This window comes from Diadema antillarum, unplaced genomic scaffold (assembly GCF_040938485.1).
Source record: "Diadema antillarum isolate AM-2024a unplaced genomic scaffold, OU_Dant_1.0 seq00000089_RagTag, whole genome shotgun sequence".
NCBI lineage: Eukaryota > Metazoa > Echinodermata > Echinoidea > Diadematoida > Diadematidae > Diadema > Diadema antillarum.
In genome coordinates, this window is record NW_027271179.1 from 1,744,472 (window position 1) to 1,759,130 (window position 14,659).

Genomic DNA, 14,659 nt, shown 5'->3' on the forward strand with positions numbered 1-14,659 from the left:
TCATTTCTGAAGCGCCATGAGCACTGAAAAGTGGACCTGTGCGCTATACAAGTAGCCACTATCATTATTATTATTATTTGCATGTCAGCTAGATCATCTTACGGATACTTTTCCTATTTAGTGTAGGCGTACTTAAAAAGGTTTATACTACTAGTAGTAGCAGTTTTAAACGCACAATTTTATCAGTTAAGTATGCCGACTTATAGAGTATTTTGGAAAATTTTCCTTATAGGCACACTTGTAATTGGTAGTACCTGTACTAGTATTGTGCATGTGCATAAGTAACATCGCATGGCCGGAATGCACGGATGCTTATCTCAAAAGGTACACTCTTTGGATAAAATCCGTTTTTGTTTTGACCAATAGGCCCCTACAGTTATAGTGTGTTTGTAAAGTAAGACATAATAAGATACTATTGTACTGAAAAGGTATGCGTGGGGGAGGAGATCCGAGATGTTCATCTGCTGGACACTCTGGCTCAAATTTGCAGGACGTATTTTAGTACTAGCATTTCATGTCCTCTCCGATCCTCTGCCAGCAACTCCTCATACATTGCAGTGGTAAACTGGGAGGATTCTCGACGTACGAACGTGTAGGGCTTCATGGTTTCACTGTTACCCCGACACACAGTACACGGACACACACACACACCTCACACCTTTACGCATAGCCTGGCTAGGCTGCATCCGAAAAAAAAAGGAGCGTCATCGATCGGATCCGGAGCGGAGCGGAGCGAGGGTACGGTTTAGAGAGACCGACCCCGAATACTGAGGTGTTTTTATACGCGTACGGCGAACGTATTTCTGCTGCCACTTTCATGAATTATTGATAGGTTATCCTGGTCGTTGAAACGAAACGTGAACAAGCTAAAGAATCATTGTAATGCTCTTGATGGTCGGTCCTGCAACACTGTTTCTGGGGGCTTCGTAAACCACACGTACCCGTCAATTATCGCAGAATACGGCGACGGGGATACAAACGTTAGAGCTAGAATCTGGGAATATTTTCTGAGTTCTTTCTGGTGAATGTATGTTGACGCCATACATTTCAGCCGGATGCACGTCTACCGAAGACCAACGACTTGGCCGGCAGGGTAACTGAAGAATTTCGTTGGAGATCGACGTCACAGTGGAGTGTTGTACAGCAGGTAGGGTCCTAACTAAGTTAGACCTTTTTATCATCTAACGGTTAGTGTGGTAATAGTATAGTAGTAGGCTTGCTGTCGGCAGATCTAATTCAACTTACGAGGAGTTAGCTAGGTCTAACGAATAACGTTTAAAAGCATAGGGATAGATTCTAGTACTGTAGATCTAGATCTAGTAGTCTTTAACAAGTTAGAGTATTTAGAGTTCTAACAGTAACACTCAGTTAGACAGCCGGCCTACTTAAATAAAAAACTTTATACTTAACAAGCCATGTTACTTCTTCAAAATACTCCTCAACGTTCCATTTGGAACCAAACGAGGAGGACATGGATTGAGATACTGGTATTTTGTTAGTTGTAATTGACAATGTAGGGCCGAGAAGTCTACCGCCATAGAATTTGTGTCATAGTCATACTTTATGCCCCAAGAACCCAGTATGGCAGTTAGGCAAGCATGCTATTATTACCGGACACCATGGTATTACCGGACACGCACATTTTTGGGTACTATAATGACATTCTGTACGCGCGAGACTTCGTAGATAGCCTAAAACAGAACTTTGTGTGGACCGAAATCGCAAAAAACGCGACATAAAAATGTAAAAACACGAAGAAATTCACATTTTACCTCAAATTTATAGTTGAGTGACCCGCACCTCGTCATAGTTGATATTTATTTGCATGTTTGAATCACATTTCACGACTGAAATTCTATGAAATCCCACTCACATACAGGAAAAATGCTGAAAATTCCAATATAAAACCCAAAGTTCACTGATCGATATCGGAAATTTGTAGCTATTATCCTCAAACGCAAACGATGCGGAATTGTGCGCTAAGGGGCCCGCAACTCGTAATCCGCGCGTGCATGCAGCTCCCATAGACAAAGCATGTAAATTAGAAGTAGGCCTAGAGTCTAACCAGTTGTCGATTTCTCACAAAAGGTTTTATTGCATGAACTGTTCGAAATGTTCAAGACAGACATTTTACCGTAAAATACGAAATTTGAGCCTCATTTGCCGATTTTTTCTTTGTCATCCGCTCGGTGAGATTGAGAATGTGTACGGTGATTTGTGGGATGAATTGTGATTCTGGTGCAAGGACTAGGTGCGAAAGACCTTGATTATTCGATTATGAAAATCGCGTCTGGTAATACAATGCGATTTTGCAACGCGCAAAAAACAATTATTTTAAGAGGGGTATGTTTGAAGCATAGTTTCTAAAAACTGGAACTAAGAATTGACATAAGTTGGCTGAATTCGTAATTTCCAGGAGTCTGTGAATAAGTGGTATTATTTTGAGCCGAAATTTCATCCTCTGAGTAGGGAATTCAAAGCCGCGAAAAAAAGCGTCCGGTAATTGGATCTACCACCCTACCTCTCTAGCTCTGTAGACCCCTAGAGTTCTACCACTAACCCCCCCCCAAAAAAAAAAAAAAACAAAAAACAAAAAACAAAAAACAAAACAAAAACCAGACCCCCAAAGGAAATAAAGCTAAATGCATTTAACGGTAAAGCATAGCACCTACATTGTATCCTAAACCAAACCCCGGCCCTATCAAACAGAAGAACTAAACCCTGGGCCTGGAGGCTTTATTTGCCTTCATTTTACATGTTACAGTAAATTCTAATGTTAGAACTCAGGAGTAAATTTACACTTATGAATGTAACAAGTGATTAGAAATCTAGCTAATAATTTACATATATGTCAATGTGTGCAGTTTTGTTGTGATGCCATAAAAGTATGAGGATGCCAAAATACCAAATTAATACTTACTTGACTATAATGCTCATCAAATACATTCAACCTTGTCTAGAATGTTGGATATTTGGATTACTGTTGAAGCCCCCCCCCAAAAAAAAAAAGCAAATCTATCAATAGATCTAGGCCTACTGTAAAACATCAGATATATTCGCGGCATGAAATTTTCGCGAATTGGAGCCGACAGTCTTTTTTGGGGGGCATGAAATTTTCGCGAACTGCTAGTGGCATTCAGTACATATAAAGCAGACAAGCCAAAGCTTGCCAAACCCAAAGTTCACTGATCGATATCGGAAATTTGTAGCTATTATCCTCAAACGCAAACAATGCGGAATTGTGCGCTAAGGGGCCCGCAACTCGTAATCCGCGCGTGCAGCTCCCATAGACAAAGCATGTAAATTAGAAGTAGGCCTAGAGTCTAACCAGTTGTCGATTTCTCACAAAAGGTTTTATTGCATGAACTGTTCGAAATGTTCAAGACAGACATTTTACCGTAAAATACGAAATTTGAGCCTCATTTGCCGATTTTTTCTTTGTCATCCGCTCGGTGAGATTGAGAATGTGTACGGTGATTTGTGGGATGAATTGTGATTCTGGTGCAAGGACTAGGTGCGAAAGACCTTGATTATTCGATTATGAAAATCGCGTCTGGTAATACAATGCGATTTTGCAACGCGCAAAAAACAATTATTTTAAGAGGGGTATGTTTGAAGCATAGTTTCTAAAAACTGGAACTAAGAATTGACATAAGTTGGCTGAATTCGTAATTTCCAGGAGTCTGTGAATAAGTGGTATTATTTTGAGCCGAAATTTCATCCTCTGAGTAGGGAATTCAAAGCCGCGAAAAAAAGCGTCCGGTAATTGGATCTACCACCCTACCTCTCTAGCTCTGTAGACCCCTAGAGTTCTACCACTAACCCCCCCCCCCCCCAAAAAAAAGAAAAAAAACAAAAAACAAAAAACAAAAAACAAAAAACAAAAAACAAAAAACAAAAAACAAAAAACAAAACAAAAACCAGACCCCCAAAGGAAATAAAGCTAAATGCATTTAACGGTAAAGCATAGCACCTACATTGTATCCTAAACCAAACCCCGGCCCTATCAAACAGAAGAACTAAACCCTGGGCCTGGAGGCTTTATTTGCCTTCATTTTACATGTTACAGTAAATTCTAATGTTAGAACTCAGGAGTAAATTTACACTTATGAATGTTACAAGTGATTAGAAATCTAGCTAATAATTTACATATATGTCAATGTGTGCAGTTTTGTTGTGATGCCATAAAAGTATGAGGATGCCAAAATACCAAATTAATACTTACTTGACTATAATGCTCATCAAATACATTCAACCTTGTCTAGAATGTTGGATATTTGGATTACTGTTGAAGCCCCCCCCCCCCAAAAAAAAGCAAATCTATCAATAGATCTAGGCCTACTGTAAAACATCAGATATATTCGCGGCATGAAATTTTCGCGAATTGGAGCCGACAGTCTTTTTTGGGGGGCATGAAATTTTCGCGAACTGCCAGTGGCATTCAGTACATATAAAGCAGACAAGAACTTTCGCGTGCATTTTAATTTCGCGAATCTTGGCGCTCGCAAAATTCGCGAAATTAGAATGCACGTGAACTTTCCTTGTTTTACAGTATATGGGAACAGACATGGTATTTTAAAGGCAACCTACCCGCCACTGCTGGCATTGTGTAACAGTTGAGTTAATGCTGGGCCTAATTCCGGATGCGTAAATCTCTGTGTAATAATGCACTTGTCAATTGCAGTCTCGACCCCTGAGTACCCGGGGATGACCGGGACTTGCATCCCACTTGCAATTTTAGGATGTTACACCACCCGGCCAAGTCCGGCCAAGTCTCTGACAGGTCGGGCAATATTTTCACGGAAATTCCCCGCTAAGTCCCCGACAGGCCGGGCAAAATTGAAGGAGAAATCCCCGGCCAATTCCCCAACAGTCCGGGCAATATTTGTGCATAAATCCCCGGCCAAGTCCCCGACAAGCCGGGCAGTATTTGCATAGAAATACCCGGCCAAGTCCCGACTCATGTTATTGATATATGGGCAAGTCCAAGATAATGCGCGCGTTACGTATGGGACATTCAGAGACTTTTATGACCTGAAAAATAGTGTTAATGGCCTTTGATCATATTGAACTTCATCATGGTGATTGATATCTAGGAGAAGTATAAACATGTAAAAAATTGAGAAAAATGACCTTGACAATTATATTCTAGAAGAGAAAATATGTGCCGTTACGTATGGGACCAGAAAACTTTTGTTTTTTTGAACATTTTTTTCAACCTCAAAACTCTCTGAAAGTATTTCATTCTACAACTTGTAACTCACTGTGATGAAAGTCACAACACTCAAGATTACCACAGGGAAGTTTCGTGTCATTAGGCAAAAAGCTCTAAGTACAGGTTCTAATTAAAGACAGACATGACGTGTTACGTATGGGACAGTTACGTATGGGACAGTTTGTCCCCCATTCATTTAGTGTGTGAAGAACCATGTTTATGGGTATTTTGCATAATTATTGTAGTGAAATCAGTTGAAACTACTCAAATACTGATCCAGATTGTCAAGGAAACATTATTCCCTGAATATTCACCATCATAATCATATTCAATCATATTCTTATATTCTTATGACCAACCTGAGTATGCATGCCCTTTGTCCCCCATTCGTTTAGTGTGTGGAGAACCAAGTTTATATGGGTATTTTCCAAAATAATTTTGCAAAATACCCATAAACAAATTTTTGCATAATCATTGAGGTAGAATCAGTTGAAATTACTCAAATGCTGTTCCAGATTGACAAGGGAACAATATTCCCCATATATTTACCATCATAATCATATTTAATCATATTCTATATTTTTTATGGCCAACCTGAGTATACAATGCCCTATTTTTATCAGGATAGTTACTACTGAAAAATTGAATAGTTTAAAGTGTTTACTTCCATTGATAAGGGCAGTTTGCCATTTAGTTTCAATAAAAAATGACTTGATACAAGAAATATTAATTTTGATAAATAAGCGATACCTGCAGCGTGAAACCCCAGTGATCGAGTAGATATACATGTATGATGTCTGTCTAGCAGTCAGGTCATTGATTCGAGTCACACCTCAGTATGTATACCTATGAATTCTGGCGTGGCTACTATTGAAACTGAATAAGGACAATTTGTGTATCACTTGCAATAAAAAGGAATCATTTTACTTTATATATTTTGTCTTGTATATCACAACCACTTCAAATTGGATCTCCGTCACATTAACTTTGAATTCCTCTAGTCTTAGGATTGTATGCTCTTTAGTAATTCATATAATTGGTTTCCAATCATCTCATTAAATGTTGAAAACTGAATCCCCACTTCTACAGAAACTATACCATCCCTTTAATGCTGATTTTTCATGTTGTATTTTGCCATTTTCCCCTCCCCCTTTCTGAAAATTGTTCAGTCAAGTACATGCACATTGTTTCAAGTGTCTAAAACTAAAAAAGTTGCTACAATGTTGGGATGCTTTCTTCAGGATGATTTACCATTTGTGTACTGAGAGACCTTCCCAGCTAGCTATGCATTCACATGCAATATGTATGAGGATGTCCCATACGTAACGCATTTGTCCCATACGTAACATTATTTAATTCCCTAATAAAAAATATATCTTTTACTATTTTTTCTTCTTTCTAAGGTATTTATCTTCTCTAAACAATAAATTAGAACTTTCCAAAAGGGCATTCAAATAACCTTAAAAATTTCAGAGAAAACCTAAAAAAATGACCTCAATTTGTTACGTATGGGACATCTCATGATAGGACACGAGCTAATTTGCATAATCATTTGCATAATCCCTAAATCTTTATACCAAGTCAAACTATTTGATGAACTTCTTATGTCCACATATTAATCAAATATCATTTGCTTTCCTTTGAATTAATATGAATTTTTATAAATGTCCCATACGTAACGCTGTGTTTCACATTTATGCAAATGAAGCCCTTGAAATTTGCATAAACTTACATAATATCATTTTTTCCTTCATGGAAATCAAAACTTCAACTCATAAGCTTCAAAATGATACCAAACATGTCAATAATGAGCAAAGATGAAATTTTGCCTTCTGAGGGGACCTTATCTTGGACTTGCCCATATGGAAACATGAAAGTTTTAAAAAAGTACTACGAGTATTTGCTTTGATATTTGATTTTTAAAATATTTTTGTTATACTCTCTTAATGAAATTCATGATTGATATAAAAAAACAACAGCAGTCAAGCTCCAACTGGAATCACATTTTGTTATTTGTACATGGTCTCTTAGTGAAGATGCATGATCGATATAAGAACCAATGGAAATTACGTTCAAACTGAAAAACCTGCCCTTTATTCACGCACACACACATTCATTTCAATTCATTTCATTTATTTTATAAACCATAAACTGGAAAGCCTGTATGATTCAAGCGGCATACATTACACATATTTAAAGCACACATTTCAAAATAAAGACAGAAGATAACAGCACACATGTCATTAATTCAAAACAACACAAAATAAAAGCTTAACACTCAGTAACAAACAAATTACATTCACGACATAAAATATTGCACCTGTTACTTCTATACATAATCTCAATAACCTTTTTAAACCCAAGTGTTATAATATTATAACAAGATTAACAAAAGTTGCAAAGTACACTGGAAATAAAAAAAAAAAGGCTGATGAAGCACATACATGGATCTCAATAACAAATTTGAATGAAATCCGACAGAGAAAGTGGCTGATACAGTACACACAAGAATATGACAGATGCAGCACACACAAGAATTAACGAGACATAAAAACTCGTCACATTGAGGACGAGTTAGGTGATACGCTTGTGGTCATCAGATGACGGTCATCTGTGATCGACAAGAAAAGAATGTGATATAGGCACCTTGAAGTTATATTGAGCGTGCATGCGAAACCATTTCTGTAACCACTCGGCCACGGGTCATCCACGGAAATGGTAAGACAAAAAAAAAAACCAACAATGTATAGATATAACAGGGGGAAAGTCAATGCCCACTCAACTAACGTGGCCGTGTGAACATCTATTGCATTGCTAGACGGAAAAGCGGCCTTGTAACGACTGAGGTCGCTATGCCATTTCTGGCAACTTGGGAAAAATACGTCCCGCAGACATAAAACCTATAATCGGCTGGTTTTGATACCTTGCCTTTAAACACAATTTTCAGTGTAATGACGTCATCAAATTACAAAACAATGACATGGTCTTGAAAGACAATTGTTCAAAGTACAACACCTCAGTCGTCGTCATTACATACTATGATCGGTTTGACAAAGTCAACCTGCAAAATTTTGCTGCAGTCGAAGCAATGTGGTCTCCAACACACAAAAAAGAGGGATATGGCGTGTGTGTGTGTCTGTGTGTGTGTATAGGTGCGTTTATATACGAACGTGATTTCTACATGGACGAATATGTAATACAAAATTGAAGAAAAAAAAAGTAAAATAGCTAAGTATTTTCTTTCGTGATCTTGTGGGGTTCGAACCCGCAACCTCACGTCTCTGAGACGTCGACTTTATCCACTCGGCCATACGTCTCGACGAGAAAATATGGGGAACGTAAACTTTTGTATGTGAAAGATACATGAGGACACGTTTTGTCCACATTCCATTTTCATTTTCAGTTTTAAACTGCAAAATTGTCAATCTGATGAGGAGATTTCAAAGAATAAAATGCATGATTACTGCAGCTTATTGTTTCAGCTACAAGATACTAAAGTTTCAGAGGAAATGAAGCAAAATCAGCTGAGATAAAGGTGCTTAAACGTTGTTAAGTCAATGCGTGGTGTAAAAAAAAATCACCTCCCATAGACAATACACGTAAACTTGTCCGATTTTGCGTCTTTACCTTTAATCACAATTTAAGGTATGATGACGTCATCAAATATCAAAAGCGTGAAATGGACTTAAAAGGCAAATGTTCAAAGTACAACATATCTGAATTTGGGATAATATTGAGCTTAAACAACAGAGATACGAGCAAATGAATGTCAGAAACAGTACCTTAAAAAAATTAATTCCACTTTTTTGATTTCAGATGACAATATGATGACGTCATAATGTATTTATGGAAATAATGATACTTGAAACGTTATGTCCAATTTATATGCTTTTGTAATATGCAATAAAAACATAGGGTCACCTGACGTTTTAAAGAGCTATGGCGAAATTAATAAAGACATGTTTTTTCACTATATTTGCACATAGATGCGCACGCGAAATTTCAACTTTGACGCAAGTGCATTGCTTTGTTATTTGTCAGAATCGATCAGAAATCAATGGATATTGTTACTCAAAGTATCAGGAATCCAAATCAGTCAAAAAAAGTGCATTTTCATGTTACTGATGCGCTGTGCGCGCGAAAACGCGCGGACGGATGCGCACGCGCAAAATTGTTTGAAACGCTTAAAATTGAAACTTCGAGATTTCCCATTGGAAAGTTGTTTTGAGCCTTTTAAAAGTTTGACGCGCGCTTACGCGTCCTAGATGACGTCCTACCTTTAGGTTATTAGCATCAGAGAAAGAAAGATAGAGCGTGACCTGAACTTTATGTCCACAAAAAATGATACAGAAATGACCTTTAGTTATGAATTATACTTCGTAATTCCGTCAGGGATTACGTTGACAAGAGAGACCCGCTGACGCATGCGCAGATTCCCCAATTCGTTGACGGCGCATTTGTACTGAAGCACGGCTTCGGATGCCCGTTTTTTCCCCTGAAAATATCGGCGCGATCCTCAAGAATAGTTTAGCGCTTTAGTGGAATATTGAAACTTAAAGTCTCTTAGTCGAAGTGTAAGTCACTTTAGAGACTATATTTCACGTTTCCGTTATCAAAAAATTAACGATCGGTATGGAGGCAAGCACGGCTGCCTCTCCCAAAACCCCAGCGGCGCCCGCTAAAGCTGGCCCGCTGGTTCCGGGCACCGGCAAGGTCGGTATCCCGGTAGAAAAACACGCAAGTAGCTATCAGTAACACCGCGAAGAAGACGATCGCTTCGTCGGTCAGTAATACGAAGGTGAAGAAAGGCACTGCCAAAACCGTAGCGGGATCTTCACAACAAAAAACTTCTGCTCATATGAATGAATTCGCCGAAAGGCTTGACAAAATGGAAAGTTTGCTTTCCAAAGTGATCGAAGCTCTCCCACAAGCGACCGCAAATTCATCGCGTTCGCCGGCCAACATGGCGACCGCCACGGGCAGTGGCGAGCAAGATATGAGTACGCGGGGTGCATACTATCCAACCGCGCCACACGCGGACATGAACTTGCCGGATAACTCGCCCACTGGGCAACTGGGGTACATGATAGATCATGACGACGATACTGCGTCTGGTTTCGACCACGCAGAGCAGATCCCGCAGTCCCAAGTGGAACAGTTTGAGATCCCCACCATAGCAGCTAAATTCGCGATGCCCACTGACATTGGGGATCCAATAGACGATGAAGTGGCAAAGTCGACTACCTATCTCATGACTCACCAACTCGAACTGAAAGTTCTGGAGGATGTGGTTGGAAAGTATCCCTCTCCAAACAATTGTCAGCTCATCGATGTGCCCAAAGTGAATCCGCCTATCTGGGATTTTCTGCCACCAGCGACCAAGAGTCGGGATCTAAAGCTACAACGGGTGCAAAAATCACTTACAAAGGGATTAAATGCATTCACAAGATCGCTCTCAGCAGGTCGCTTGTCTGATACGCAGCAAGATGCCCTCGCTCTGATTTGCAACGCGAATTTCGAGCTCAACTGTCTCCGTAAGGAGCTGATCAAACCAGACATAAACTCTAGATTTGCACATTTGTGTAAGCCATCCCTCCCTGCTACCCGTCTACTGTTTGGAGACGATCTAGGAAAACAAGTCAAGGACTTGAAAGATCAACAGCTAGCGGCAGCTGGAGTCATGAAATCGCAAGGGAGGGCGAGACCAATCGCGGCGTATCAGCGCTCTCTCAGTAGGCCGTATCCACAGAGAGGACGCGGGTTTCAGCATGCTGCATATAACAGACCGGTAGCTGGATCTACTGCTGGACCTTTTTTAGGCCAGAATTACAACAGGAGGGGCAGGCAGCCACCTCACACACAAACGCTGAGCTCGTCGAGCCAGGCAACTCAACAGACAGCCCAGCGAGGTGGGCACTCCCATCGGAGGAAGTAGGAGCTGATACCGCCGAAACGGTGAGTAATCTCTGCTTACCTAATCACACTAGACTTGGCACTAGATCTAGTAGTACATTGAAACATGATAGGCCTATTGGAGGTCGACTGAGGCTATTTAGAAATAACTGGAGGACAGTGACACATGATCAATTCATTCTGAACTCAATTTCTGGCATGAAATTGGAATTTAAGGAGGGAAAATCCCCCCCTACAAGCACAAGAAATCCTCACTCCTTTCGGAGAAATTCAATTGACAATGCTCGTGTGCATGAAGAAATCAGAAATCTGCAGACAATAAATGTTATTGAGCAATGCAGTCATGTGGAAGGAGAGTTCATCTCCAATGTATTCCCACGCCCCAAAAAGAATGGGGGCATACGGTTAATTCTGGACTTGTCAGAGTTAAACAAGTACCTTGTGTATCGTCATTTCAAGATGGACAATATTCACAAAGTACTGGAATTGATATCTCCAAACAATTTCTTAGCCTCAGTCGACCTTCGAGATGCCTACTATTCAGTCCCAGTACATGATGGAGACAGAAAATTCCTACGTTTCACTTTCAGTGACCAGTGTTGGCAATTCAAAGCAATGCCAAATGGGCTTACATCGTAGCTCAGCCCCCCGTTTGTTCACGAAAATACTGAAACCAGTGTTTGCAACACTGAGAAGATTGGGCCACATCGTTATTGGATATCTTGACGATACCATACTGATCAGTGAAAGTGAAGCGAAACTGAAGGAATCCATAGCTACAACAGTAAGCCTTCTCACACATCTTGGGTTTGTGGTGCACCCAGAAAAATCAGTGCTCTATCCGACCAGGAAAATAAAATTCCTTGGTTTTATGCTTGACACTGTAGAAATGTCTATCAGTCTGCCAGAAGAAAAAACGACAGAAATCAGAGATCTGTGCGCTAACTTGCTACATATGAATAGACCTTCAATTAGGCAAGTAGCACGAGTGATCGGAAAGATTGTAGCAAGCTTTCCGGCAGTACAGTATGGTCCATTGTTCTATCGTGAACTGGAAAAGGACAAAATTCAAGCTCTGAAGGCAAACAAAGGTCATTTCGATAGAAAAATGGAACTATCCACCGAAGCAAAACAGGAGCTTCAGTGGTGGGTAGAGAACATTCACACTGCCTTCGCACCAATCCAAAGAAAGAAAGCAGATCTAGAATTGCGCTCAGATGCCAGTGGGGCAGGATGGGGCGCCACAAACCTCCACAGTAGTACTGGGGGAAGATGGAGTGAGAAGAACTACATACTGCAAAGCATAGTGGCATCAATTATCTTGAATTAGTTGCGGCTGGGCATGGTCTCAAGTCGTACTGCAAAGAACTAAGAGATGTGCATGTTTTGCTGCGTGTAGACAACACTACAGCTGTAGCATACCTACACAACATGGGAGGCGTTAAGTCCCCTAACTGTAATGATGCCGCAAAAGAAATTTGGAAATGGTGCATACATAAGCACATTTGGATCACTGCGTCCCACATTCCTGGAAAATTAAATGTAGAAGCGGACCACAGGTCAAGACAGTTTAATGATGGGTCTGAATGGATGCTAAATCCAGCGAAATTCCAGGAAATTGCCAGTCACTATGGTACCCCAGAAATCGACTTGTTTGCATCAAGGCTAAATAAACAAGTAGAAAGATATGTAGCATGGCAACCAGACCCAGAGGCAGAAAATGTAGATGCCTTCACACTCGATTGGGGTCCATTGGATTTCTATGCCTTTCCTCCCTTCTGTCTTATCTCAAGATGCCTACAAAAAATTAGGCAGGACAAAGCAAAAGGCATCGTAGTTGTACCAAACTGGCCCACCCAACCATGGTTCCCTGTATTAATGTCCCTGACCACTGAAAGACCAATGTTATTAAGGCATAGTGCAGAGTTGCTTACGCTCCCGGGAACGGGAGAACCTCATCCCCTGCATGACAGACTTGATCTGCTCTGTTTCAGGTGCTGCGAAAACCCCTAAGCAGAGGTGGACTGAATTCAAGAACAGTTGACATCATCGCAGCATCGTGGCGAAAATCTACAAAAAAGCAGTAAGGGGTTTACATCAGGAAATGGAAGTCCTTTTGTACAAAGCATAGTTTGAACTATCTAACAGCACAAGCAAAGGACGTGCTGGAATTTTTAAGTGTTCTTTTTTATGATGAAAGTTGTAGTTACAGTGTTATCAACAGTGCACGTAGTGCACTTTCTTCGTTTTTGATATTGGAGGATAATTGTCCAGTTGGAAAACATCCACTCATTTCGCGTTTCGTTAAAGGTGTTTTTCATCTTCGCCCACCGTTACCCAGATATCGTGAGATTTGGGATGTGAACATAGTGTTTAATAAACTTCGTAGGTGGGCACCTGCAAAGACGCTTTCTTTGAAAGTGTTGACCTGGAAACTGTGCACATTAATGGCCTTAGTTTCTGCGCAGAGAGTACAGTCGCTGCACAATCTGCACCTCGACCACGTGCAGCTAAAAACCAGCGGTGCGCAATTTGTTTTCAAGGACCTCTTAAAGCACAGCAGGCCAGGAAACGCTAACCTCAATTTGTCGATGAGGGCCTTCCCACCAGACAGACGACTGTGTGTGGTGAACTATCTGCAGCACTACATCAAGCGAACAAGCACATTACGAGGCAAGGAGCGCTACCTGTTCATTAGCTTCAAGAAGCCTCATCATCGCGTGACATCACAAACCATAGCCAGGTGGATCAAGAGCACGCTTTCAGCTGCAGGGATAAATACTCAGGTTTACGCAGCCCACTCTACCTGAGCAGCTACGACATCAGCCGCAAGGTGTGCGGATTTGCCCATCAGTCAAATTCTGGCACAAGCAGGCTGGGCTGGAGAAAGGACATTTAGAAATTTCTACAACAAACCACTGGAAACGAGGAGAAGTTATGCTGCAGCTGTGATCCTGAGCAAAAGCAATCCACAGCTGAACCACCAGAATTAATGGCAGCCAGCCCCACATTGACTACAGGGCCATTTAATGCAGGTAAATACCTACTGCATAGATAAGCCATTAATTTACATAGGCCGTTCATGGCTAACGGCTTTAAAATCTCTTGTCAACGTAATCCCTGACGGAATTACGAAGTATAATTGATAGATTAAACGAGAACTTACCTGTTTGTAGTTTGATCTCAATTATATGAGTAATATTACGGAAGGGATTACGTCCCTCCCTTCCCTCCCTGTGTATTCAAACTACAGTGGAAAGTTCTCGTTGATCTATGTTTTCGTTAGCCATGACCGGTTTTTCTACGAATATTGGGGAATCTGCGCATGCGTCAGCGGGTCTCTCTTGTCAACGTAATCCCTTCCGTAATATTACTCATATAATTGAGATCAAACTACAAACAGGTAAGTTCTCGTTTAATCTATCAAGTTATGATCGATCATGTAACATGGTCCGAAAATCACAAAATGGCGCCTAGATGACGTCATAGAGACGTTACTGTCATGAAAACCTTATTGTGGCTAGATATTGT

General features: G+C 40.6%; 2 protein-coding genes across 3 annotated transcripts in view; both read left to right on the forward strand.

The window, feature by feature from the left end:
- Positions 1–728: 728 nt before the first annotated feature.
- The window catches only part of LOC139726553 (synaptotagmin-1-like), a 102,007-nt gene continuing 88,076 nt past the window's right edge, over positions 729–14,659 (forward strand). Inside the window, exon 1 of one of the 2 annotated variants that reach the window (XM_071637542.1) lies at positions 729–1,147. The gene's annotated coding sequence lies outside the window, so the exon portion shown is untranslated. The remainder of the gene's footprint in view (positions 1,148–14,659) is intronic. The other variant, XM_071637544.1, reaches the window with a different exon arrangement.
- Positions 10,179–13,212, forward strand: LOC139726570 (uncharacterized). The gene has a single exon (XM_071637562.1). It carries the CDS (start codon positions 10,179–10,181, stop codon positions 11,148–11,150), a length of 972 nt encoding a protein of 323 aa, XP_071493663.1. The 3' UTR covers positions 11,151–13,212.

Coding starts and splice junctions, on each gene's coding strand:
- LOC139726570 (XM_071637562.1), top strand. CDS start 10,179: ATGGCGACCGCCACGGGCAGTGGCGAGCAAGATATGAGTACGCGGGGT.